Source organism: Equus quagga, chromosome 6 (assembly GCF_021613505.1).
Source record: "Equus quagga isolate Etosha38 chromosome 6, UCLA_HA_Equagga_1.0, whole genome shotgun sequence".
Taxonomy (NCBI): domain Eukaryota; kingdom Metazoa; phylum Chordata; class Mammalia; order Perissodactyla; family Equidae; genus Equus; species Equus quagga.
The window spans coordinates 73,524,002-73,551,577 of NC_060272.1; the positions used below are offsets into that span (position 1 = coordinate 73,524,002).

General features: G+C 39.6%; 2 protein-coding genes across 5 annotated transcripts in view; one reads left to right on the plus strand and one right to left on the minus strand.

The window, feature by feature from the left end:
* MTUS2 (microtubule associated scaffold protein 2) overlaps positions 1 to 27,576 on the minus strand; it is a 558,867-nt gene that overhangs the window by 476,425 nt on the left and 54,866 nt on the right. For 3 of the 4 annotated variants that reach the window (XM_046663639.1, XM_046663638.1, XM_046663635.1), the window contains exon 3: positions 14,100 to 14,398. The exons of the other annotated variant lie outside the window; for it this stretch is intronic. The gene's annotated coding sequence lies outside the window, so the exon portion shown is untranslated. The remainder of the gene's footprint in view (positions 1 to 14,099; positions 14,399 to 27,576) is intronic. 4 annotated transcript variants of the gene reach the window in all.
* Positions 1,718 to 27,576, plus strand: part of SLC46A3 (solute carrier family 46 member 3) — a 182,018-nt gene continuing 156,159 nt past the window's right edge. The window contains exon 1 of the mRNA XM_046663867.1: positions 1,718 to 1,823. Within this exon, the coding sequence (XP_046519823.1) occupies positions 1,718 to 1,823 (106 nt within the window). The remainder of the gene's footprint in view (positions 1,824 to 27,576) is intronic.

A 27,576-nucleotide genomic window follows, 5' to 3' on the forward strand; every position in this document is an offset into this window, starting at 1 on the left:
ACAGAAAAATTTAAAAAGCAGGGCCTTTTTAAAAAAAAAATACATCTTTGTATCTTCCTTGTGCTTAGCGTAGTATTTTGCAGACAGGAAAACATTAAAAATGTCTATTAAATCAAATCTCATAGGCTGCTGCAAAAATTCATAAACTATGATTCTAGTTACATCAACCAAAAAATAATTTTATGCTATACATGCTGCACATTTACGAAGAAGAAAATTTCATGGCTATAAACACTAGAGCACCTAGTTACATCCCACAAGTATAACAAAATCTTGATTATCTGGTACCTTCCTGACCCCAATATCCTAGCAAAGCAAGAACCGAACGAACTAACAAAGATCAGAATCCCATTTACACCTACACTGCAACAACAAACAAACAATAAAGAGCACACAAAACTAAAAAGGCTTTAATGGTCTACAGAAATTAAGTTCTAGAATTCACTATTGTTATTTCAGCAACCAAACAACTCCACTGATATAAATCCCTTACATCAGATTTCATTTTGCATTGCAAATTGTACTGTATGATTTTTCAGCACATTTCTGTGAAGATGATTTGTGGGGAGTTATCAGACAAAATTTCAAATACTGAAAAGATGGCTGACAAACTATTTTCATTAAAGAAGTTAACTCAGAACACATAATCAAGCACAAAAGTTAAGTCTACAACTAAGTTTGTTTTTTAAAAGTAACTTTGAAAAAGAAACCACAGTTAGACAATAAGATGGCTGGCCGTTTGCTTCTACACCATCCATGACTGAGCTTATGTGATTAAAACGTGAAGGGGAATTTACCTAATTAAAATTAAGTGCAAGTTGTCTCATTTGATTAGCCCTCTCCTTCACACTCACGGGCCCCGTAACTAAATGCCCTGGTGACAGCTCTTATACACAGTTGTCATTTTAATGGAAATATACTTCAGTGAATTCAGCAAATTTCTGTCGACCACCAACTGTTAATCCGTGTCAATCTCATTTAACAACCAGAAAAGCCATTATGAACTTGTCAGCACTTTAATTTCCCTAAATGAATTTAATTGGCTTTTTATTACTCATTTGGTAGTAATGTCATCTTCTCTTAATAATAAAGGACAACAAAATTAACCATCATAAATGCCCACTATTTTTAAAGCCACACCTTTTAGAAACAGATTAGATGGAGATTTGTGTCTTCAACAGCTTCTCCAATTTAACTGTGATGAAGAACAAAATAATGAGAAGCCAAGGAGAAGTGCCATCCTGGGGAGGGCAGGAGGACGGAGGGGATCAGATGTGGTGGAAGACAGCAACCAAATCAAGGCACCCATATCTCAGACAGGGTAATGTGGCGTCAAGCTCAATAATAGTACGTAGCATTTTTATTACCCATCCAGAGTATCAAGATCCTGGTGATGAATAACACTGCCAAAGTGGTTTTACCTTTAAGTGTTTATTTTAATTCCCACAGTCGTAACTACTTGCTTCTGGTTTCATAATAACAATAACCACCCGCCACAAGAAAAGCTAACACCTATTATGTGTTTGCTATAAGCAAGATACTGTTCTAAGTGCTTTACACATATTGTTCCACTCAGTACTCACAATACCTCTGTACAGTACTGTGTATATGAGGAAACTGAGGAACCAGAGGCGAGACAAAGTTTTCCAAGGCCCGAAGTTGTAAACAGGGGAACCAGGATTTAAAGCGAAGCCATGGACTCAGCCCCGGGTTCGTAATGACGAGGTCTAGTTCACTTCCCCAGTGTGACAAGTCCCAGTGTGGGAAGAAAAAGACTCACCCAACAGAGAAATCTGAGTCCCGGGGAGTCAGCCAGATGGCAGGTGGGATTTTGAAAACATAGTACTAGATATTTCGTAAATGTTTAAATAGCTTAAAAATGGCTAATGATTAGTATTTCTTCATGAAGAACAAATGTCAGTTTTTAAAATATTTAAACTGATTATATGTGACACACATTAGTATCAAACTCATTTTAATTTATTCAATGAAAATATTAGTCTTACATAAAACAGAAAATAGAAGGATTTAACCAGGAATTCAAGAATTGTTTAATCATTAAATGAGTAGCGCCAGAATCAATATATTTCAAATTCTTTCCTCAAGGAACCTTCAATTCCATTGATTTCTGCAAAGTTAGGGATGGCCAACAGCTTCTCATGTCAGAATAGTTAAGCACAACATTCCAATTCTGGGTAAAATGCAAAACTCACCCAAGATCACTTTGCTTGATCCAAACCATTCTATGCCCCAAAGGCAATCAAGGCATCTCTCATCCCACTGTCCTGTCAGCATTAGAAAATGGATCTAAGATAAGGAGCAGGAGTGGAATTATTTCCTTTGCCATTCAGTATATAACAGAACCAGTCTTACTAAATAAAAGAACACATCTTGCCTGACAAGACAAATTTGATGCTGGTTTATCTTTCTGAGCAGAAGGCAATGTATGTGCCCCTTTTTACAGGAAAAACGGCCATCAGGTAGAGATCTCATCTGTTTCTCTACTAATTCTCACTAATCTCAAAGTGATTTCCACACGTTTTCCATTCCTTTTCAGTGCCCAAAGCACAAGAATTAGCACAAACCTCAAGATAATCCAAAGACAGTCCCCTGACTGAGGGCTACTGGACGCTGCTTCAAGTGATTGAAACCAGGTGACCAGATGGCCACACACTCCCCTTCAGCCAAGACGAGCACTGACCACAAGCATGGTGCCAGAGAGGACAGGTAGTGCCAACGTAGGCCATCATCCCCACAGAGGGACAGCAACAGCCCCCTCTCCCTTATTCCCTGTGCATGTGGACTTGAACTTCTGTTTTTACATTTTCAGAATGACATAACCCAACACTAGCAAAATAAATTCCATCTACTGGAATTTTCAGCTTGGTCAGATCCAGCAGAGCTGCACACATCTGTACCCGGAGAGCAAGAGGTCATTGCTTGATTGCAGGATCACCCTCAAAGCTTTTCAAGCAAAAGGAGGTGAAAACAATTACAAAAAAAGGAAATGAAAGTTCAACAAAAAATATGAGTCTGGACAAGATGGCGTAGACTCATTTCTCCCTGCCCCTCCCCTCTAGGGACAACTATAAACCCTGAAAATAAAGCAAGAGTCAACCAAAGCTGAATTCTTAAAGGTGTACAGAGGAAGGTAGCTGGTTAGGGACCCCAGGACTGAAGGAATAACAGAGCAACAGGGTGCCTTAGGATCGCCCACCCAAAGGCGGAGGGCAACCCAGGCCTCATACTTCCAGATTCTCAACCTAGCAACAAAGGGGCCCCCAGGTAGGTTCACTCCTCCTCTGAATGAAACGGAGTCCTGTTGACAACAGCAGGTGAGCCAAGCAAGGGGGATTGATAGGGAGTCCTGCCAACAATAAGTATCCAGGGGAAGCATTCTCCTTCCAGTCAGGCAAGAACACTAACCTCCACTGAGAAACATGGGGAGAAGGGGAGTGGCTCCAAACAGGGGAATTCCACCACAAATAGTGCCTGGGAAGCCTCTTTGTCCCCAAGGGCCTAAGACACCCCTCTCCACATAGAGGCACCTCAGGACGAGGCAGTGCCGGCAAGAGGGATCCCCCCACAACAGCACTCAGTCTAGGAAGTGTACTACATCCCCACAGACAGGGGCAACCCACCACAAGTGACCTGGCATGGGAAGCTGCTTTGTCCCCATGGGCTGGAGACTCCCCTCCCCCATCGAGAGACATTGGGTATCTGGGCAGCACCAGTAAAGGGGATCTCAACACAACAAACAGCCAGGCACAGGAAGCTTCACTGTCATCATGGACCAGAGACATTCTTCCCCTATCTAGAGGTGTAAGATGGCCTGGCCTAGACAAGCTACTTCAGCACCCTCAAGCAGCACCAGCTGGGACCAGTGGGAGCCCCAGTGGGACCCCCAGTGGGACCAGATACACCAAACAGGCTTGAAAATTAAATTATCATTGGAAACAGCCCATAAAAGTAGGCCAGGATCTGTGTATGAAACCTAAATAGTGTGACCATCTTCCAAAATAAAAGATTTAAATAGGATTCAGAGACTCCTAACATAATAGCAAGAATGTCCAGAATACAATAAAAAAATACTTATCATACCAAGAACCAGAAAAACCACAAGTTGAATGAGAAAAACCAATCAACTGGCACCAACACTGAGATAAATAAGATGTTAGAATTATCTGACAAGGATTTTAAAGCAGCCTTGATAAAAAGGCTTCAACAAGCAACTACAAATTTTCATAAAATAAAACTGAAAAATACAACAGAAGTAAAAAAAACTCAGTGAATAAGCTCAGTAATAAAGTGGGGATAACAGAGGAGAGAATCAGTGAACTTGAAGATAAAACAATAAAATTTACCCAATCTTAACATCAGAGAGAAAATAGACTGCAAAAAAATTAATAGAGCTTCAGGCACCTGTGGGGCAATAAGAAAAGGTCCAATAATCTATCTTTTGGAGTCCCAGAAGGAAAGGAGAAAGAGAATAGGATAAAAAACTATTTTACAAATAATGGCTGAAAACATCCCAAGTTTGGTGAAAGACATAAACCTACAGAATCAAGAAGCTGAATGAATTCCAAATAGAGTTAAATCCAAAGAAATCCACACCAAAACACATCATAAACTTCTCAAAACTAAATACGAAGAAAAATTTTGAAAGCAGCCAGAGAGAGATAACAGATTACCTATAGAGGAACACCAACTTGGATTACTCATCTGAAACCATGGATACCTGAAAGAAGTGACATACTGTTTCTCAGGTGCTGGAAAAAAAGACCTGTCAACTGCAAATTCTTTATCCAGCAAAATCATCCTTCAGGAATGAAGGACAAAGACACTATCACAAGAAGGAAAACTAAAACAATTTTTTTCTAAAAGACCTACCCTTAAAGAACGGCTCAAGGAAGTTTTTCAAACAGAAATGAAGTAATCAAGACATAAAAGATGGAATCTCAGATGAAATGGACCAATTCCTCAAAAACCACAAACTACCACAACTCATTCAGTATGAAAGAAACAATTTGAACAGCCCTATAACTACTGAAGAATCTAATTCATAATGTAAAAATCTCCCAAAAAGGAATCATCAGGCTCAGGTGATTTCACTGGAGAATTCTACCAAATGTTTAAGGAAGAAGTAACACCAATTTTACACAATCTCTTCCAAAAAATAGAAAATGAGGAAACACTCCCAACTTATTTTAAAAGGCCAGTATTACCCTGACACCAAAACCAGACAAAGATACAAGAAAATATACTACAGACCACTATCTCTCATGAATTGTCACAAAAATCCTCAACAAAATATTAGCAAATTGAATCCAACAGTGTATAAAAAGAATTATATACCATGACAAAGTAGGATTTACTCCAGGTATACAAAGCTGGTTCAACATTTGAAAAATCAATCAACGTAATCCACTATATATACAAGCTAAATAAGAAATACAATATTAATTGATACAAAAAGGCATCTGACAAAATCCAACACCCATTAATGACAAAAACTCTCAGCAAGTTAGGAGTAGAGGGGAACTTTCTCAATTTGATAGAGTACCTACAAAAAATCTACAGCAAACATCATACTTAATGGTGAAAGTCTGGATTCTTTCCCCCTAAGATCAGGAACAAATCAAAGTGGTCTACTCTCATCACTTTTATTCAACATAGTACTGGAAGTTTTAGCCAGCACAATACGGCAAGAAAGGAAATAAATTGGATTGGAAAAAAATAAAACTATCTCAATTTGCATATGACAATTTACTATGAATAAATTCCAAAGGAAATTACAAAAAAAAATCTCTTGGAGGGGCCGTCCCCATGGTGCAGCAGTTGAGTTCGCATGTTCCACTTCAGTGGCCCGGGGTTCACCAGTTTGGATCCCGGGTGCGAACCTACGCACCACTCATCAAGCCATGCTGTGGCAAGTGTCCCACATATAAAGTAGAGGAAGATGGGCACGGATGTTAGCTCAGGGCTAGTCTTCCTCAGCAAAAAAGAGGAGGATTGGCAGCAGATGTTAGCTCAGGGCCAACCTTCCTCAAAAAAAAAATCTCTTGGAAATAATAAATAAATTCAGCAAAGTGGCAAGCACAAGATCAACTCACAAATATCAACTGCATTTCTATATGCTAACAAAGAGCATATAGTAACCAAAATTAAAAACACAATACCATTTATAATCTCTCCAGAGCAAATGAAATACTTAGGTATGTACTTAACAAAACATGTATGGGATCATTATGCTGAAAATTACAAAATGCTGATGAAAGAAATCAAAGAAGGTCTAAGTAAATGGAGAGACCTATCATTTTCATGAACTGGAATACTCAAGATAGTAAAGATGTCAATTCTCCCCAATTTAATCTCCCATCAAAATCCCAGCAAGGTTTTTATTTGGTAGACATAAAAAAAGCTTATTCTAGAATTTATATGAAAAAGCAAAATCTCTATCATAGCTAAAACAATCTTTAAAAAGAAAAAGAACAGTATAATAGGAAGAATCACTCTACCTATTATCAAGACTTAGTATATTGCTACAATAACCAAGACAATATGATATTGGCAGAGGAAAAGACACATTGATCAATGGGACAATTGGTCCATTGTTGAGAAGAGAACCCAGAAATAGACCCACAAAAATATGCCCAACAGATACCTGACAACAGTGTAAAAGCAATTCAATGGAAGAAAGATAGCCTTTTCAACAAACGGTGCTGGAACAACTGAACATTCATGCACAGAAAAATGAACCTCAACCTACACCTCACATCTTACACCAAAAATCAACACAAAATTCATCACAGATATAAATGTAAAACATAAAACCATAAAAGTTTTATTTTTAAAAATATAGGAGAAAATCTTTGAGATCTAGGGCCAGGCAAAGAGTATTCTTAGGCTTGATACCAAAGGCACAAACACGTAGAAGGAAAAATGGATCAATTGGACTTCATCAAAATTAAAAACGTTTGTTCTGTGAAAGTCCCTGTTAAGAGGATGAAAAGACAAGCTACATGTCTGTGATTTGCAAACCACATATTTGAAAATGAATTAGTATCTGGAATATGTAAAGAACTCTCAAAAGTCAATAGTAAGAAGACAAACTCCAATTTAAAAATGGGCAAAAGACAGGAACAGACTTTTCTCCGAAGAGGATATACAGATGGCAAATAAGCACATGAAAAGATGTTCAACGTCATCCACCATTAGGGAAATTAAACTAAAACCAGAATGAGATATCACTACACACTTATCAGAATGGCTAAAATACAAAATAGTGACAATACCAAATGCTGCTGGGGATGCAGGGAAACCAGACCATTCACACATTGCTGGCAGTAACATGAACTGGTACAGCCACTCTGTAGTACATGTTGGTAGTTTTTTTAAAAAAAGCAAATATGCAGTTACCACACAACCCAGCAATTGTTCTCTTGAGCATTTATCTCAGTGAAATGAAAACTGTTATCCATAGAAAAACCTGCACATGGTATGGGCTGAATTGAGTTCTCCCTACCTCCAAATTCATATGTTGAGGACCTAATCCCCAATATCTCAGTATGTGACTGTGTTTGGAGCAGTGTCTTTAAAGAGGGAATTAAGGTTAAAGGAAGTCATCAGGGGGCCCTAATCCAATGTGACTGATGCCCTCATAAGAAGAAAAATTCGGACACAGATGCACACAGAGGGAAGACCATGTGATGACACAGGGAGAAGAGGCCATCTACAAGCCAAGGAGAGAGGCCTCAGAAGAAACCAACTCTTCCAAAACCTTGATCTCAGAATTGAGAGAAAATAGATTTCTGTTGTTTAAGCCACGCAGTATGTGGTACTTTGTCACAGCAGCTCTAGTAGACTAATACAACGAGTGTTCACAGCAGATTTATTCATAATAGTCCAAAAGTGGATATCTTTTAAACAAACTGTAGTACATCCACACCACAGAATACTACTCAGCAGTAAAAAGGAACAAACTATCAATACACACAATTTGCATTAATAATCAGAGAATTAAGCTGAGTGATAAAAACCAATCTTAAAAGGTTACAAACCGTGTGATTACATTTCTTTTGTCTTGAAATAACAAAATTACGGAAATAGAGAACAGATTAGTGGTTGGCAGCAGTTAAGGATGACGGGGGCGGGGGCAGTGGGAGCAGTTATAAAAGGGCGATATGAGGGATCCTTCTTTGTGGTGATGCAACTTTAGAATCTTGACTCTGGTGGTGAAACACGAAACCACACATCTGATAAATTTGCAGAGAACTAAATACACACAGGCACAAAGAAATACAAGCAAAATTGGGAAAATCTAAACAAGATGGACAGATTGGGTCAATGCCAATCTCCTGGTTGTGATATTGCACTACAGTTTTGCAAGATGTTACTGAGGAAAAAATGGGGAGAGGGTACGCAAGATCTCTATTATTTCTTACAACTGCATGTGAACCTACAATTATCCCAAAATAAAAAACTAACTAATGCCAAGGGGAAATGCATTGCCTGGAGAAGTAAAACAGAGACATCGCCCTTGCTGGGCCAGGGTGGTTGTGGAGGGGACTGAAGAAAAGGTAGAAATAAAGGGAATTTGAATTCTTTGCTAAATAAAAGGTGAGTGTCTCCATCAAGTCTGCATTATTTCATTACTATTCTCCTTAACCACCTATACAGTAGACGAATATACTAACTAATCATTACTTCACAGAGGAAAAGGCTGGGTACAGATGAGACATTTAACCAAAGATGCCACCACACATTATGCCTCATGTGAAATCAGAACTCAAGTGCCCAGAATCCTATTATATAGGATTATTTTTTTAAGTATGTTTAAAATAAAAATCTAAAACCTCCATGGTGATTTGTATTTTGCTTTTTTATTTGGATTGATAAATTTATTTGATAAATTGATAAATATTTTTGAGGCATTTAAACCAAAAGGGGAAGTTTTGTACAACTGTCAACTAACATACTAATGAATGCCAAGCTCCCAGCCAGCATGGCACTCAGCTGGTACTTTCTAAACTGCATCATTCGTTTTCCTTGAAGACATAATGTTTGCAATCAGGGGATGAAGGAATTGGCCATATACTATGCTTTTCATAGTGTCCAGAAAAATAATGCTATCTTCAGCGTCAGGCTCAGGATGGGAAGACAGTTACTGGGTGAAGAGCACGGCTCTGGCCCCAAACAACAGCTCACAATGAATATACTGTGCCCTGCATGGTGAAGCTGAGACAAAGAAAAGTTTTCAAGTTTTGACAGTGCTTCTTGTCATCTCTCTGACTACTTATCTTTAGAACTCATTAGAACCCCGTCAATCTGGCTTATTCACCATCCCTCAGACCAGGACCAGCTTTACGAGCACGCAACCTATGCAAGGGCCCCATGCTTGGTTTAATGCTCTGCTCTCATGGTCTGGAAATTCTTCATAATTTTTAACAAGAGACCTCACATTTTCATTTTGCCCTGGGTCTTGCAGATTATCCCGTTGTTCCTGCTTCAAACACATCTTACCCTGTTCCCTCCCCAACAAAACTCTCATTCCATTCTCATGGAATGCCTCCCGATTCATGGCTGCCTGCCCGAGTCCTACTGGTTACTTGAACATCCAATAGAAACCACAACTCTTCCCTGACCATCTCAGCCTAACGTCCTGGATCATTTATTACCTATAAATTACCCCAATGATCAATCTCACACTGCACTGAGACAGTACTGATAAAATGTTAATTATGTTTTCTTTTGTCATCTCCTTTTTCACATCTTTTTGTCTTGGATCTCAAATACATTAAAATTCAACGAGGGCAGAGAAAATAGTCTCACAGAGTACTGTCCGACAGAACTTACTGCGATGGTGGAAATGTTCTATATCTGCGCTGTCTCATAGAGTAGCCACCAGCTACTGTGGCCAATGAGCACTTGAAATGTGTGTGGTGCAACTAAAGAACTGATTTTTTATTTTATTTAACTTTACTTAATTTAAATTTAAATTTCCACATGCGCTAGTGGCTAGAGTCTTAGCACAGGTCTAATGCTTCTCTATAGCTTCCACAGGGTCTGGTGCAGAGATGTGTGCACAACGGACAACTCGGCTGTTTTGATTTGATTTCTCAAGAACTTAACATTCACCTTCATGGACATACAGAAGGTCAACCAAATTTTTTAGGAAACAGGTTTTCAATAAGTTATAAACTAAATCTCCCTACTGCTTAAACTATTCCTGGTAGTTATACGCTATCTATTAATAGTCTTTAAAAGAAAGAATGTAACTCAGTCTGAATTAATATTGGGGAGTTACGTGGTTCCAAATTTAAGATACCTATCTATAATTTTCTTTTGATTACAGAATTCCTTAAAATATCTTTCTATATCCTAACACTCCAACAGAGACACAGCTCATTATTGCACAAATTAGAAAACAAGTCCAATAAAACCCATGAAATATTGCCTAGCTCTGTATCAGCCTAGTACAGCAAAAGTACAACAATACGTTGTTCTCTTCCGTCAGGGCCTCGGCCCCAGAGACTGAGGAAACCGCATCCTAGAAGATCCCCACTGTATTTCAGACCTGGGAGGTACAGGAACATGCTGGGGCCACCTCTACATACGCATAGGAACTTCTTTCTCCTTCCCTCTTTGTTTTTCTAAACATAACTTGGCACACTCATGGCTGGCTTCAGCCACTGTGATGATTTTTAGGAGAACTAAAACTGACAGATTTCAAGCTCTTCAAGATGCTTTCATACTTTTCTTGACATTTTCTCTGTTTTAAACTGTTTTGTCTTAGGTATTTCTTTTATTGCTACAGGACTCCGGCCTCCAAAACTGACATTAATCATAAATTAACAAATTTGTTAATCTTACCGTATATGCAAGAACTTTTGCATTTAAACGTTAAGCTAGTTAAATACCATATGGCTCCAAATTTCCATACTCAGAGCATTCGATGTCACTGACTCCAAGGATCTCACTGACTGTTAAGCAAAGTCTGCCCTCCCCTTCACTAGAATTTGTCACACAAGTGGACCCCAGTTTTCACCTCAGCCTGTCTCTAGCAGACATTTATACACCACAAACATGGTATAACACAGCCTCACAAAGGAATGGGCAGCCCCTCTGTGTGGTAAACACATGATCTCGAATCCTCAGTTGTACTTTCACAAGTGTTGCTTGCGGTAGGGCTCTATTAGTCAGCTGGAGCTGCCATAATAAAATACCATAGACTGAGTGGCTTAAACACCAGAAATTTATTTTCTCACAGTTCCGGAGGCTGGGAAGTCCAGGAACAAGATGCCAACCAATTTGGTTTCTGGCAAGAACTCTCATCCTGACTTGCAGACAGCCTCCCTCTCACCGTGTCCTCACACGCAGACAGAAGAAGCAGCAGGCAGCTCTCTGGTGCCTCTTTTAATAAGGCACTAATCCCATCATGAGGGCCCCACCCTCATGACCCCATGGAACTCTCATCACCTCCCAAAGGCTCCACCTCCAAATCCCATCACATTGGGAGTTAGGGCTCCACCATATGAATTTGGGGGTACACAATTCAGTCCATAGAAGGGACAGTGATGAAGAGGAAAGTTAAATAGTGAGGAGTAGCCTGGCAGGCCCTAAAGAGCCAAATGATACAACCCTAAAAGCTCTCAACAACAAACTTACTCCATGTGCCTTCTGCCCATCACTGAAAAAACAAAGTGTGATGGACTTGCTGTAAGTGCAAAATCCCAAGTTGTTAGCAAAGGCAAAACGATGTCTCTCTGGATCCAGCTTTACAGTATATTTCTTTGAGTCACAAAAATTTGAAAATCTGCACATGGCAGAAACTAAGCCTCACAACTCAAGGATATAAATAATTATAATCATGTTCTATTCATATGGAAAGTCTGTTTAACCTGTCTTCTCATTTAGCCAGCTGTGGCTCAAAAAACCATTTGGAGGGTATCTCAGCGCTCACACGGTCTCCCTCTGATGTGCCTGAAATCCGAGACCCTCCAGGGAACCAGCACAGCACAGTGTCTGGGGAAGCCCTGTGCTTCAGGGGCCACTTCTGTGCCTATATTTCAGGAAGAGTCTCAGAATTACTCATTATCAGAACCTTAGAAAAATTACCAGTCATACCAAAGCTAACAGAAATGTATATAATGAACTCAGAAATCAGCCCACAACCAGCAGCTCTAAGACTCTTCCCACCACAGAACAGGTTAAATGGACCAACGGCTCTGCCTATGGCTCTCAGAAGAGATTACCATTCTCATTGTTTCCTTGGTCATTTCCAGTCTCTATCTGCCCTACGCCACTTTCTACATTAAATTAAAGAATCCTGAAAGATCTCTTCAAAGCACCATGTGACCAGGAATAACTTCCCTGCTGCTTCTGTTGGTCCTTTCTCCCTACACAAATACCTCTCACCCAGCTGATTTAGTAAATAGCTTTTCAAATAGATTTTTTGTCTAGTTAGGACAGTTGACTCTGATTACATTTCTGACACATCAGTTGTGTGCTAAACTTCTTCAGTGGCCCCCCAGTGCCTCAAGAAGAAAGTACAAACTTCTCACCTGGGATTTAAGAACCTCCATAACCACCTGCTAACAAAGCCTCCACAGTTCTTCCTTGCTATTCATTCATTCTTCTCTCCAGCCATGCGGAATGCTGTTGTTTCCTGAGTACTCTCCAGGCTGTCCTGCCTTCAGACATTTACTTATGGTGTTTTCTCCTCTGGAAATGCCCACCACCCCCACCCACCTCCTTCACATTACCACCCAAGTCTCCACACACCTAAATTCCACATGCTGAATAAATGTGATCCCTGCCATGAAGCCTTCTCTGCCATTCTCTAGACGGAAGTTCTCCTTCTGGTGAATTCTCCTAGGACCCAACAAATGTCCTTCTGTGGTTTTTAGCACTTCCTGCCTTGTATTACAGTCCTGTATATAAGGTTCATCTCTAGACCAAAGGTCCTAGCTAAAGTTCCCTGAATGTCTGGATGATGTCGTTCACACAGCAGATTCTTACAGAAATGAGGAGAGAAGGAAAAGAGGAAGGCAAGAGGGAGGGAAAAAGGTGGGTCAGGAAGGGGAAAATGCCCAACCCCATGAACTTCTCATCCATCCACATCAGATGATTCAAATGCAATCTCAAATAAATTAACTAAAGAATGATCTCAGAGTAATCTTCAACCTGAAATAAAGATTAAAAAGTATGAACCTTTCTACTCTTCTCGGTAAACATTAGGCATGTTTTGCTATAAAATGTTAGATATGTTTTGGATTAAAATCTCATTGTTTTAGAGTAGGCACTTGTTCTAAAAGGATAACCTCTGTGCCCTTGAACTTACTGTTCTCTTCATCTAGAGGGCTGTCCCTTCCCTCTCAGCCTGCCAAATGCTTAGTGAGACCCCAGGATGGCTCAAGCACCAGCGGCCCCATGAAGCCCTCACAATACCCCACACCACAGCCCCAAACTCCACCCTGCAGAGTTTGCTCATTCCGTAAATGGATACCCGGGCCTTCTCTATGCCAGGCAGCATCATAGATACTAGAAATATAAATATTAATGAGACAGCCCCTCCCTCAAGGAGTTTGGGGGTATGCAATTTGAGAGGTAAACAGATAGTTATAATAGGTTATGGCAAGCAGAATCACAGGAGTCTGGAAGTCTGCACAGGACGCTGAGGAAACAGGAAGGGAGACCCTGGCCCCAGCCGGGTAGAGAGGGTCAGGGAGTTAAAGAAGGCTTCCCAGGGGGAAATAACACCTGAGAGGATCTTAAAGAGAAGCAGGAAATCAGCCAGACCAAACGAGATGAGCAGGCAGGGGAGGGAGGGGACAGGCTAGAGATGAGGTGCCGTTATTTTGATTTATTTTGTCTTCTTTCAGAGCACTCCACCTATTATCTTTTTGTTTCCTTAGTCAAGAACTTAACAGTTACAAAACTCCTTCATATTATTCTTTAAAGACAACTTCCAGTTCCATAACTTCTAGTTCATGATTCTGCCTTTCTTGTATGTGCATGTGAATCTTTTCAATAGGTAATACACTGTACAGTATAAAATTTGAAAGATAAAAGAGTATACAATGAAAAGTTAATTTCACCTGCCACCCAGTTCCCTTTCACAGAGGCACACAGTTTTCCAAGACTTCTTTAAATTAACATTTCTGGTTCTTAATGGAAATACTGGCTTTATCCACTTTCCACCTGCAACTTTTGCATCAGAAAAGATGTTGGATGCGTCCAGGCTCCAGGTGCTCATAGGGTTTATGAACACTAATTAGTACCAGCAAAATGTATCCCATGTGTCCTAGGACAAACCTCTTCTCCCACAGCTTCTTTCCACGGACAGGGATAACATTAGACAGCGAGGCAGCCTGGGGCTCGTTCAGAGGAAGACACTCTGCAGGGATGAAAAAGAGAAGACTCAGGGAGGCATGACAGCGTTCTTCAATTACGTAAAGGACTGTAATGGAGAAGAGAGATTAGAGTTGGCTCCTGAGAGTCCAAGGGTCAACCAGAACCAATGGGAGGAAACTGTGGGCCCAGTCACAGATGGCTAAGATGGAGTGGAATCCCTAGTGGCCTTAGTCTAGGGTAAATTAGGAAAAAATCAAGCACAAAACAAGGATGAGGCCAAATGACAAGATCAATGCTTCTCCAAGCAAGATATATATCCTGCTAGTAGGATGAAATCTAATTTTAGCTGGCATAAAAGGGACTTTCTTAATGGCTAAATCTTTTCATGTTTATTAAAAAAAATACAACTAGTAATAATAACTAGCATTTTGTGAGCATTTACTATGTGAAAGGTACTATTGTAATTGTTTTACATTCTTTTCTTTTTCTTCTAATCCTCACAAAAACCCTATGAGACATATACTTTATTATCCCCATTTTGCACTTGGGGAAACAGAGACATAGAGAGATGGAGCAACTTGCTCAAAGTCCCCATACTAGTAAGAAGTGGAGCCAGGATTTGAACCCAGGCAGCCTGGTTCCAGAGTCCAAGCAGCAACACTATCAAATCCAGATATTATGCCTAAAATGAGACTAAGCCAAACATAGGATAGAACCTAGAGAAAAATTAACTAATAGTACAGTTAGTTCTCAGATATGGCAAAAGTCATGAAGATAGCACTCAAATCACTGATGTTTGAAACATACTTGTCTAGATGTTTCAATAAGGTCTCTCCCAAACCATCTTCTGGAATTATGATATAACCACCAAAAGCTCCTATAACTTAGGCCATTCTATGGTTAGAGAGTACAAATCATTAGAAGTGAACCTGTAGCCAAGATAAAGCATGCTCCGGGGACAATACCACGCTTCATAGTCTAGTAAAAAGTTGCTACGTTGCACAGAAACTTTCCTACTAAGTCCTCCAAAACAAACACTGGAAGGTAGGTGGGGAGAAATTTAGCCAAGACCCTAATTAAGTATCATTAGAGCATCCGTAGCATCCTGCATCCCTTGACCCCAACTGCACCCACCCCCACTACAGTGGGATATATATGCCTTCTCACACCCAAATTCCATCTAAGAGCAGAAAACACAGGTGTACACAAAAGGGGGAGCTCTAGTGAGGTCATGCCGAGTTTCCACCTGCTATTCTTTGGGGCTCTTATCCCTCTTGCCACTGGTTGTTTATCATGGAAACACTCAGAATCACAAATTAGAGCATCTTAGAGTACAACGTCTTTCCCATGTTTCCCTGGGAATGGCTAGCCAATCCTAAGAGAAAAAAATCCTTCACCCTTCCTTTTGAAATGCAAATCCCAGCATGCAGCATAAAGCACTGCTCTGTGTTTACCACTTGTTTGTAATAAATACATAAACTGAGAGAAAGCACAGAAGCCTTGAACACATGACACACCCATGCTCAGTGCACGCTTCAGCTTCATTACAACTTCAGATGCCCTACAACAGAGAGTAATTATCTAATAACTAGGCAGCTCACCAAAATCTGTGATGACTGCTATAATTAGAAAGTCAGAAATAAAAAGCGCATACCTGTAAGCCTGATTCTGGCACAGAAGAGAAAATGCTACTGCGCAAATGAGCTTAAGTGCCCTGGGGTAGGCAACGCACGTCTTAATCCAATCATCTTTGCAAGTCAAGTGAACCCCTAAATGCCTCTGACTTCCTCCCCCCTTGAATGGATGCCACTAACATGAGATCTTTTCTTTTTTTCCGAAGTCTGTCACACAGAACGGGGAGCACGTGCAGAGCTACTCCTCCTGGGAAGAGACAGGAACAAGTGAACAATGAGCCTGTCAACTCCATCATCACAAAGAATTAAAAAGAAATTAAAATAAATGGATTTATACGAAGCACCCTCAGTAAACGCTAATTACTTCCAAGTAGATTCTTGGCTATCAGACTTCACTATCAATTACATTTTTTCTTGGGGGGCGGTCAATTTAGCATACAATTTTATTTCTTTTTCTTTAATCTTTCCAAATGATGTAGTTTATCCCTTACCCTTAGCCCTAGATATCAACAATGCAATTTTCAATGTAAAGGACAAAACTCAAAGGTTGATTGCAATATCTCAAGGGACCAATTCTCTCTTGAAATATCTCTTGCTTTTCAGATTTCACAAGATCTATGCAGGGCCTCCAGCCAGAATAATAATCGGCAGCATCCCCTGATTAAGATGCCAAGGGGAAAATTAGATAGATGGGCTTTCATCATTTGATATATTCTCATTCTATATTACACATGACTCTTTCCTTTCTCTACTTTCCTTGTCCTATTTAAAGCATTTTCACCAGTGTTTCAATATCTATTTTTATTGTACTCATAAAACAGTTATTTAGTAAAACTCTAAGTCCCAAACATCATGCAAGGCACCAAGGAAATGAGGTCTAGAAGGAGTCAATCCATTAAGACTACAGACAAGTACACAATGGTCAACAGTACAAACCAATAATGTTAATAGAGGAATGAACAGTGTTTCATAGAGTCACAAGATTAATTTGTTTTGCCACAGAAGACAGGAGTAGGGACAAACGGACAGGAAAGGTTTTGCAGAAGAGTAACATTTGAGCTGTGTCTTTATAGGGAAGAGAGGGTAGGAAAGTTGTTTGGGACAAGAAGAAAAGCATGAAGAAAAGTCGAGGCCCAAGTACATATGCCATACTTGAGAAATGGCAAAGTGAGAAGATTCTTCACAGAGTTTAGGACTTGCTAACTTTATCATGCCTTTAGAATATGCAGGTGGAGATGCCTGGTGAGGAAGTTTGGATGTCATGAGGGAGGTAAGGGGTGGAAATAACTGCCCAAATGACAGCTGAGACCAAAGGAAGAGATGAGACTCCCAGAGAGGGAGTAGCGTAAGAGAAGGTCCAAGGACAGACCTCAGAGCACACTCCCTCGCAACTCGGCAGTCACACCAGCCTTTGCTTTCTCTCCTGAGTGCATGAAGCTCATTCCCATCCCAGGGCCTTGGCACATAGCCCCTTGGTCCAGAATGCATCCCCCCAACTTCCTTTTGCCCAACATTACTCAGGCCTCAGCTTAAAAGCCTCTTCCAGTGGGCCCACCCCCGTCCCTCCCTCCTCAGTGCTCTGTAGTTTTCCTTCATTGGGGGATAAGAAAATGGAAGTTATGCAGTGGTATGTGTAATCATTTATTCAACATCTGTTCCCTGCAAGACCCACTTGCTTTGTCCTCCATGTCCAGCACAAAATCTGCCACAGAGCAAGCTCTTAGTAAATATTTCCTGAGTAAAGGAGGAAGGAGCTGTGGTCAGAGAGACTGAAGGTGAATCAAGAGTTAGTAGTGGCCAACGGGCCAAAAGGAGCAAGCGTAGCAGGAAGAATGTAGTCAATAACGAGGAAGCTACCCAGAAAATAAGCACAATTAAAACACCAAAAAGGCCTACATCCAAGAAACCTAACTGGAATGATTAAACTTCCTAAGGCAGTAATTCAACCAGGTCAACTACATCAATGAAACCCCTTCAGTCATGGCTTACTGTCTACAAAATGAAGGTCAAATTCCTCAGCCGGCACCTAGGGCCTTCCTCAGCCTTAGCCCCCACTGATCACCAACTCAAACCCTCATGTTGGCCCACACGACTTATTCTCCACACACTCTGACTTCTGTCCCTTGGACCACTCCAGACAGACTGGCTTCCCAGCAATCTAACCTGACAAACCCCACGAATACTTCAAAGCCAAGGGAAAGTGCCAGGTCCTCACCAAAGTCAACCTAATCCTTAACTCTTCTAGCCCAGACTGATCATTCATTTGAATTCCTAAAGCAGTGTTGGTCTATATTACTCAAAAACTTCAGATACTTTCAAAATTCATGTGCATCTTTTCTCCTCTAATTTATCAGCAAGTTTCTTGAGAGCAAGACCACATCTTCTACTCACTTCTGTCTACTCAAAGGTGCTACAGGGATGATTTGCACACAGGCAACACTTATTTCCCTTTGGAACTCTCACACTTAATCCCAAACTGAGCTCCTGATCTGCCACTCCCACACTCTGCCCCATCTCAGCCAATGGCATCCACAACTCCATCTCTTTCTGGCTGAGGCCAAAGAACTTGGAGTCTTTCTTGATGCCTCTCTTCTCTCATATCTCGTACGTAATCCATCAGCAACTCCTGTGGGCCCAACTCCAAAAAGAGAACCAGAATCCAACCACTTCTTACCACCTCCACCACTTTTACTCTGACCCAAGCTTCTGTAATCTCCTGCCTGCATTCAGCAACAGCCTTCCAACTGGTCTCCCTTCCTCCTCCCTAGGCACCCTTTCATCTCTTCTCCACAAAGCCCCTGAGTGATCCTTTCAAAATTAAGTCAGACAATAACACTCTTCTGATCTAAACCCTACAACCTCCTCCAATCTCACACAGTAAAGGAAACATAACATGGCCTACAAGGTCCTTCCCCATGTGGCCCCCATATTCCTCTGATCTCATTCCTGACCACCTCTGGCCCCCATCCAGTCACCTTCCTCCAGATGCACTGGCTGCTTTGCTGTTCCACATGCACCAAGGCATATTCCCTTGTCAGGGCTGTTGGACTTGCCATTCGCTCTGCCTGGAGTGCCCTTCCCCAATAGATCTGCAAGCCTCACCTCACCTTTAGGTGACCCTGTGAGGTTCCCCCTAATGACCTTATTCAAAATATTAACCATCCCAACACGTCCTATCACCCTTCTAAATGTGTCTTCATAGCCCTTACCACTATCTAGCATACAAATATTTCACTTATTTTCCTTGATTTTGGTCTGGTTTGTCCACTGTTATACCCCCAGCACCCAAAATATTTCCTGGGACCAATTAAGGACTCAATAAATATTTATTGAATGTATATCGAATCAACAGGTATTTATCTACTATCTTAAATACAGTGTTTATTAATCATCTTTAAGATTGGTCCATGCAAGTATGTGCCGTAAACACTCCCTGTTTATAAACCAGGACCATCCAGAGCCAAAGATGAAGGAAGGTGGTTAAGACTAGCATCTCCTAAATTTGACCCAAAGCCTGTTCATGGTCCGCACTGTGCTGGCTCTCCCAAAAAAGTCTGGATCCTATTCAGGTACTCAGCAGCTCTCTAACCTTGGGAAAGGTACTAAATGTTTCTGGTCTTCAATTTTCTCTTCTGGAGAAGACTTAACCCCCCTAAGTAGGGCATGTATAAGAGTATCTAGCACAGTAGTTGGAGCACATGCTTCAACAAATGTTGACAGTTAATGTCGGCTCCTTTTCCTCCCCTTTATCCACAGAGTAAACACTACTGATGCTCTCCTCCATGGTGGCCTCCTGGCATCATTCCGTTGCCAAGAACATTTTTCAATCTGGTTGAACAGGAAAGTCTGTATTCTCGCCAAATTTTCTCACTAATGTTTACAGATGATGTATAAAAAAAAGTAGAATCACTGCAAAGCAATATAAAATGCAAAATACAAATGATGCTCTTCTTAAAACACTCAAAACAAATATGTCAAGATAAAGCCCACTACTATATAGAAATTTATTTATTTATTCACTTATTCATTCATCTATCTGGAAAATATAATGATCTGAAGTCAAACTCAATCACTGATGATAAATTTCAGTATAGTCATTCGAAGTGAATCTTTCCCCCCCCCCCAAAAAAAAGCAAAAGGCGCAAATGGAAAATTCTACTAGACCTTAGAATTTTAATTCCTATATAATTTGAGTGAAGAATCTAACAAAATGGCAGACTCTTCTCATAATTATAGTTAGCTCTGTCTATTTCCTGTACACTAGGAAAATCTGTGGCTTGTCTTTAAAAAAAAATGTTTTAAACTTTTTATTTTGAAATTGTAGATTCACAGGAAAAAGAAAATGAAATACAGGGAGGTCCCATGTATTCTTCTCCCAGTTTTCCCCAAAGGAACATCTTGCTTAAGTACAGTAAAATATCAATCCAGAAAATTTACATTGGTACAATCTACAGACTTAATTCCAATTTAACCAGTTTTAAACGCGCTCATTCCTGTGTGCCTGTGCAAATATGTGTTGTAGCTCTATGCATTTTTTATTGTGGTAAAATATACATAAAAGAAAATTTGCCATCTTGATCATTTTTAAGTGGCATTATGTACATTCACATTGTATGCAACCATCACCACCATCCAACTCCAAAACTTTTCATCTTCCCAAACTGAAACTCCGTACCCATTAAACACTAACTCCCCATTCCCACTCCCACAGCACCCACCATTCCACTTTCTGTCTCTATGAATTTGACTGCTCCGGTACCTCATATAAGTGGAATCATAACAACATTTGTCCTTTTGTGTCTGGCTTATTTCACTTAGCATAATGTCTCCAAGATTCATCCATGTGGTGGCATGTGTCAGAATCTCCTGCCTTTTTAAGGCTGAATAATATTCCATTGTATGCTTATACCACCTTTTGTTCATCCATCCATTCGTCAGTGGACATTTGGATTGTTTCCACTTTTTGCCTACTGTGAGTAATTCTGCTGTGAACATGGATGTACAAATATCTGAGTCCCTGCTTTCAATTCTTGTGGATATATACCCAGATGTGGGATTGCTGGATCCTATGGTAATTCTATTTTTAATTTTTTAGGAACCTCTATACTACTTTCCATAATGGCTATACCATTTCACATTCCCACCAGCAATGCACAAGGGTTCCAATTTCTCTACATGCTGACCAACACTGTTTTTTTATAAAAGCCGTCTTAACGGGTACAAAGTCCTAATGGGAAGTTTCAATTTGCTTTTCCCTAATGTTTAGTAATGGTGAGCATCTCTTGAATGCAATTTTATAACATGTTTAGAGTCGTGTAATCATCGCCACACTCAAGATACAGAACTGTTCGATCAGCACAGGGCTCCTCTATGCTAGCCCTTTAAGCCACACTCTCCACCATTCCAAACCCCTGGCAACAATTAACCTATTCTCCATCCCCGTCCTTTCATTATTTTAAGAGTGTTATATTAACAGAATATTTAACCTTTTGACCTTTGGCTTTTCTCACTCAACAATTTTCTCTGGAGATCCATCTAAGTTGCATGTATTGATAGTTTCTTCCTTTTTATTGCTGCGTAGTATTCCATGGTATAGCTATACCACAGCTGTTTAACCACTCACCCATTAAGGACATCTGGGCAGTTTTCACTTTTTTGCTATTCTGAATAAAGCGGCTATGAACATTCACGTACAGGTTTATGTACACAAAAGTTTTAATTTCTCTAGGATAAATACCCAATAGTGCAATTGCTGGGTCACGTGGCAAATATGCTTAGTTTTACAGGATTCAGTCAAACTGGATTCTAGAGTGGCTGTACCATTTTTCAGTCCCACCAGCAATAAATCATCAATCCAGTTTTTCTGCATTCTCAGCAGCATTTGGTATTGTCACTATTTTCACTTCAGCCATTCTGATGGGTATGCAGCAATATTTCATTGTGGTTTTAGTGTGCATTTCCCTGATGGCTCATGATGTGAACATCTTTCCATGTGCTTATTTTCCATGCATATCCTCTTCAGTGAAATGTCTGTAAAGTCCATCCATGTCTTTGTCCTTTGACCACTTTCAAATTGGATTGTTTGTTCATTAATGTTGAGTTTTGAGAGTTCTTTATATATTCTAGATTTTGTCCATTTTTGCATACGTGGTTTAGAAATATGTTCTCCCCGTCTGGAGCTTGTCTTTTCATGTAACATAAATGGTTGAAACCTACTAAAAATACTCCAACCATAATAAAAAGAAAAAAACTATCCTCAGAAAAATAAAATCTGGAATACTCAAAATGTTATCTGTGATTATTATTGAGTAGTATAATTAAATGGTAACTAGTTTTTCTTTTCCTTTTTACTTATTTTCCAAAATATGCATATGTTACATTAAAATTTATTTTTCCTATTATAAAACACATAGATCTTCAATATTTGATCTTCCTTTTCCTCTAACCTTTGCTTTTTGGTGGATAAATACAGTGATACCATCTAGGTTGTTAGCCTGGGGAAACATCGAGTGTTTACAATGATTCCTGGACTTTGCTTTTCCATTTTACAAAATCCAAGATCGAATAACAAACTTTATTAATTCTTTACTTTATTCATTTACTGCTATGTTTCATAAATATTCAGGAATCAACCTGGCTAGATTCATGCCGATCTTGACGAAATATCCTTTATTTTTTTCTCATTAGCCTAGAGTAATATGCAAATAGGAAACAATAACTAGCAGACAGGAAGGAAATGAGATTTCAATTTCACCAACAGTAAATGCTCTTTTCATATTTTTCCAAGTTGTTGCAAGTTGAGCACAATGAATATAGATTTCCTCCTTAAATCATATTATTAACCAAAATTTGTTGAACATAAAAATAAGACCAAATTTTGGTGAAATAAAGTTTCAGCAAAAATTGCCTAAATGCTTAATAAAATGGCAAATGGAGTCTTTCAGTAGCTGAATCTCTCTCTTCTTTCAATATATCAGATCCTTCCTAGCTTCATTTCTTTGCCTCAACCCCATGATCAATCACTTCAGATATTAGTACCAACACCTTCAGCTTTTTGCCCCCTTGTCTCCCTGACCTGAGTCAATCCGTCAACCTTGACCTTCTCTGTTCTCCTCTCACGGGCTGTTGAGCGCTGACCCTGAAAACCACATCACCATGCCAACAGTGCTTGGATATATCCCTAATGTCAATGTCAATTGGGCATTCAACACTAAAGGAAATTCTTTCACCTCTTTAGAAAGTTCTCACTCCCATCAATTTTCAACCTCTCCTAGATCATCACAGGACTCTATTATTCAAGGAAGATCATTTAAAATTCTCTCTTACAGTACACAGAGCAATATACCCTGTCCAGGAGATAGTCACTCTATCAAATTTGTAGCAATGGTGTTTCAAGAACGTACTCAACAAGGGGAGCCCCCAGGTCAAGTTTTCAACATCAACATTTCATACCACTTGCACGTGAGATAACAGGCCAGAAGTCTCATGACAACCAATGAAACATGCATTCTAAGAAGTAAAATGGTATCCCACAGACCCTACCCTACCCTACATTCAGGGTCTAAAATTTGAACTTCCTAGCTGGGATCAACAACACAGAGAAACAGGAAAGTTGGGGGAAGAAAAGAAGGTCTTAAACAGTAGTTAAACTTTATTTCTGGGGCCAGCCTGGTGAGATAGTGGTTAAGTTTACACACTCTGCTTTGGCAGCCCAAGGTTCATGGGTTCAGATCCTGGGCGCGGACCTACGCACCACTCCTCAAACTATGCTGTCACCACATACAAAATAGAGGAAGACTGGCACAGATGTCAGCTCAGCAACAATCTTCCTCAAGCAAAAAGAGGAAGATTGGCAACAGATGTTTGCTCAGGGCCAATCTTCCTCACCAAAAATAAAAAACTTTATTTCCCACTGGCTCCAAAATGATCTGGGAAAAAGTCCATTCTCACCTGAGTTTTACTATCCACACCAGGCACTTAAAGAAAATATATTCTTTTCTAAGCCACAAAGCTCAATGTTTGAAAGTATTCTGGGCCATAGACTAAAGGCCACCAAAAAATAGGTTTGATCCTCATATACATCAAAGTCTTTCAGAGCCACAAAACACACACCCTAATCCACCAGCCATTACTCAAATGATCAAGCGCAAACCTTGCACCATAACTAGAGAACACACATAGACCATGCTCCATACTCCGTAGGTCGGTGGCATTTCCAAATGCAAAGCAACACATTTTGGAAGGTGGTGAAACAAAGAAGCCAGCACCTCTGAGGCCTGTGCGACCTATAGGACAACAAGCACCAGAGAAGAGAATCAGCCAAGGAATTTGTTATCTGGATGCTAAACTTATTGTAAGTAAAACAACAATGGCCTCAGCAAGATAGAATTTAATTATAGTTTATAACATCAAGAGATACATATACCCATACTACTATGGATTAGTGGGAAAGCGTCTCTCTTCTTCCAGATTCATTTACTAAAGCAACAACATCACTACATTAGTTACAGGATTTATAGTAATCTCACACTAAATTCACTTCTTTTAACTAAACAAGTGTCGACAAGTAATGTGAGATTTTATGGTTCCTACCATATGCCATCATTATAATATGACATTCTCTGTTATACTTCCACTGGCTTACAAGTTATAAATAATGGATCAGATTTGCTTTCTTAGTTTTACTGAAAATGAGCCCTTTGACTGGGATATACTAGCAAAAATATTTAAATATATAGCTATCAAGCTGTTTTAATTATAAATTATTTTAAATAATTCTCCTAATTGTAAAATAGCAACAGGCTATTTAAATAAGTGTTTTTAAAACAGTATTTAAAAGTAAGACAATTACATGCAATGTATAAATGCTTATCTCCCAGGAAACAACAATAATCATAGGATTTGAGAAATGAAACCAGAAGATAAAAGAATAGATTAATAAATATTTATTGACAACCTATTACATGTCAGGCATTGTTCTAAGTACAAGGGACACAAAAGGGAGTGTAGGGGATACTGTTCTGGTCATCCACTCAGCATGTATTCCCTCCTTCCTAATACGACCCTGATTTTTTTCAGGTATTGTCCTTTCCTCCAGTGCACTCCCCCAGGAGAAGCTGGCCCGACCCCTAGCTCCATGGGTGGGCCTGGTTGCTCCAAGGGTAATTCCGTTCCCACCACCAAAGATGGGTTCAACCTAGGCCAAAGACCCACAAAGAGTGATTTCCTGGGATTTGTGAAAAAGATCTTCCTTGATCTTCTGAGACTCCAGGAAGTGTCTCTCTCTTCCTCTAGACAGTACGCTGAGATGAGAGGCTTGGAACTGCAGCAGCCATCTTTAGGGATGGCTTGAGATACAGAGGAGAGCAGCGCCAAGATACGTATTCACATGGAACTGAAGCCAGAACCTCTAGCTGGAACATCATGCTGAATTCCACCCTACCTCTTGGCTTCCATATTTATGTGTGCTGATAAATCTCACTATTTAAGCAATCTTAACTGGATGCTCTGTGCAAGCATCTGAAGGCAACTCTTGGAGGGCAGACATAGTCTCTTTACTTCAGAATTTATAATGGGGGGAGGACACAGATGCTGATCCAATATTCAAAATTAAGCTCCTTAATTCTGAAGGAAGACAGAGATGGGGCAAAAGATTAGGAGGGCTAAAACCCTCCTCAAAGAGAATCACGTTTCCGCTGTTGGCAAAACCATTTAAATAACAGCATCTCAGAATAACAGTGTGCAGGAAGCTGTAGGAATTTGGTCCTTTCTGCCATTCTGCCACTCATCCAAGTCTCATCAATTTTTAAATTAAAAAACGTTTTAAACAAGTTTTAGTAGGTGAAACAAGCAATGAATATAACAAATTCTAGAACATTACAAATAGCAAACCTTCAAAATAATCACTTAAATATTTCCTGTAAATCCTTTTTTTTAAATCTTACATTTACAATCTTTTTTTATATTGAGGTAACATTGAGTTATAACACATAAATTTCAGATGTACCATAAATCCTTTTAATAAGAATAATTCTCACTGATACGTTAACATCAATGAACAGAAACCATTTTTTTCACCTTAAGATACAATTTTATCTTTCTTACTAACCCCAAGTTGTTGAAATAGTCATCAATATTCTTGAGTGACACTAAGCGATCAATTACAGAATTCAGCTGAACAATTTTCTCCCTGGGAAGAAGCTAAATCCATATCAGTCTGATAGCATATATTTACTTATTGGTTTTTGTTCCTTCCACAATAGCACACAATATGTTAATCCTTTAAAAATTAAACACTAACATGAATACAGAACACTCAACAACTAGGCTTACTACAGCAGCAATGTGAGGGCATGCCTAGGATAATAAAACAAAAAGTGAATCTATTTAATCCAAGTTTGGAGTGTCTCTAATCAGGAACAAATAATCTCTACTAGATTAATTTATTCATTCATTTAACACATTTTTACTGAGCATCTATTATGTGCCAGGTACTATGCTAGTTGGTGGGGGTACATTGGACCATTTCTTCATAAAACATTGTTTTGAGGGTGAGTCAACAAAATAACCTCACAAATACATGTGAATTATAATTATGGTAAGAACTATAAAATATGAAACAATGGTTTGGGAAGTTCTACTTATCTCAGGATAATTGATACCAAATCAAGATCTCTTAGTGAATCAACAAAACAAAATTTTCATAGTAAATTGTGAAAAAGAAAGAATAATATTTGTGGCAGCCAACCCCAAAGATTGCCTAGAATGATCCATGACTCCTGGTATTCTTGCTCTTGTGCAGTTCCATCCCACAGTGACCCAGGATTGCCCCTGTGTGATTAATAGCTGGTGGAAGGGACAGTATGTGACTTCTGATGGTAAGCCATAAGAGGCATTGCAGCTTCTACTTGGCCTCGTGGACCACTTGCTCTTGGGGGAGCCAGCCACCATGCCATGAGCACACTCAAGCACCCCCACGGAAAGATCCACATGGAGAGCAACTGAGGTGCCAGGACAACAGCCAGCCATATGAATGAGCCATTCCAGCCTAGTCACGCCTATAGATGACTACAGTCTCAGCTAGTATATGACCGTCACCATCTGAGACCCGAAGAAAGAAGTTCCTAGCCAAGCCCTGTCTGAATTCTTAACAGAAACCATAAGAAATAATACGCAATTCCCTTGTTTTAAGCCATCAAGTTTTATGTGATTTCTTACACAACATAAACTGAATGACTATCTTGAAAAATGGTAAAGAAAAATGAAAATGTTTATTTCATTGAATATTTAATAAAATCATTCTTAAAATAAAAATATGAATCAAGTGCTGATTAGAGAGACAGATAACAATTTCCCCAAAATACTGCATAACAGCATAATACAAAACCTTTATTTTCACTCAGTTTTTACAGGACGATAACAAACAGCATGTTTTTGTAAAAATTAAAAAAAAATCAATTTTCTTAGAGTCTTTTTCTAGTTTTGTGACTTCCAAATTATTGTCTATTGGATATCATTGTCCATTATATCTTCTTCAATCACAAACTCATATAAATCTGCTGGATCTTTATTAGACATTACCTTTGCA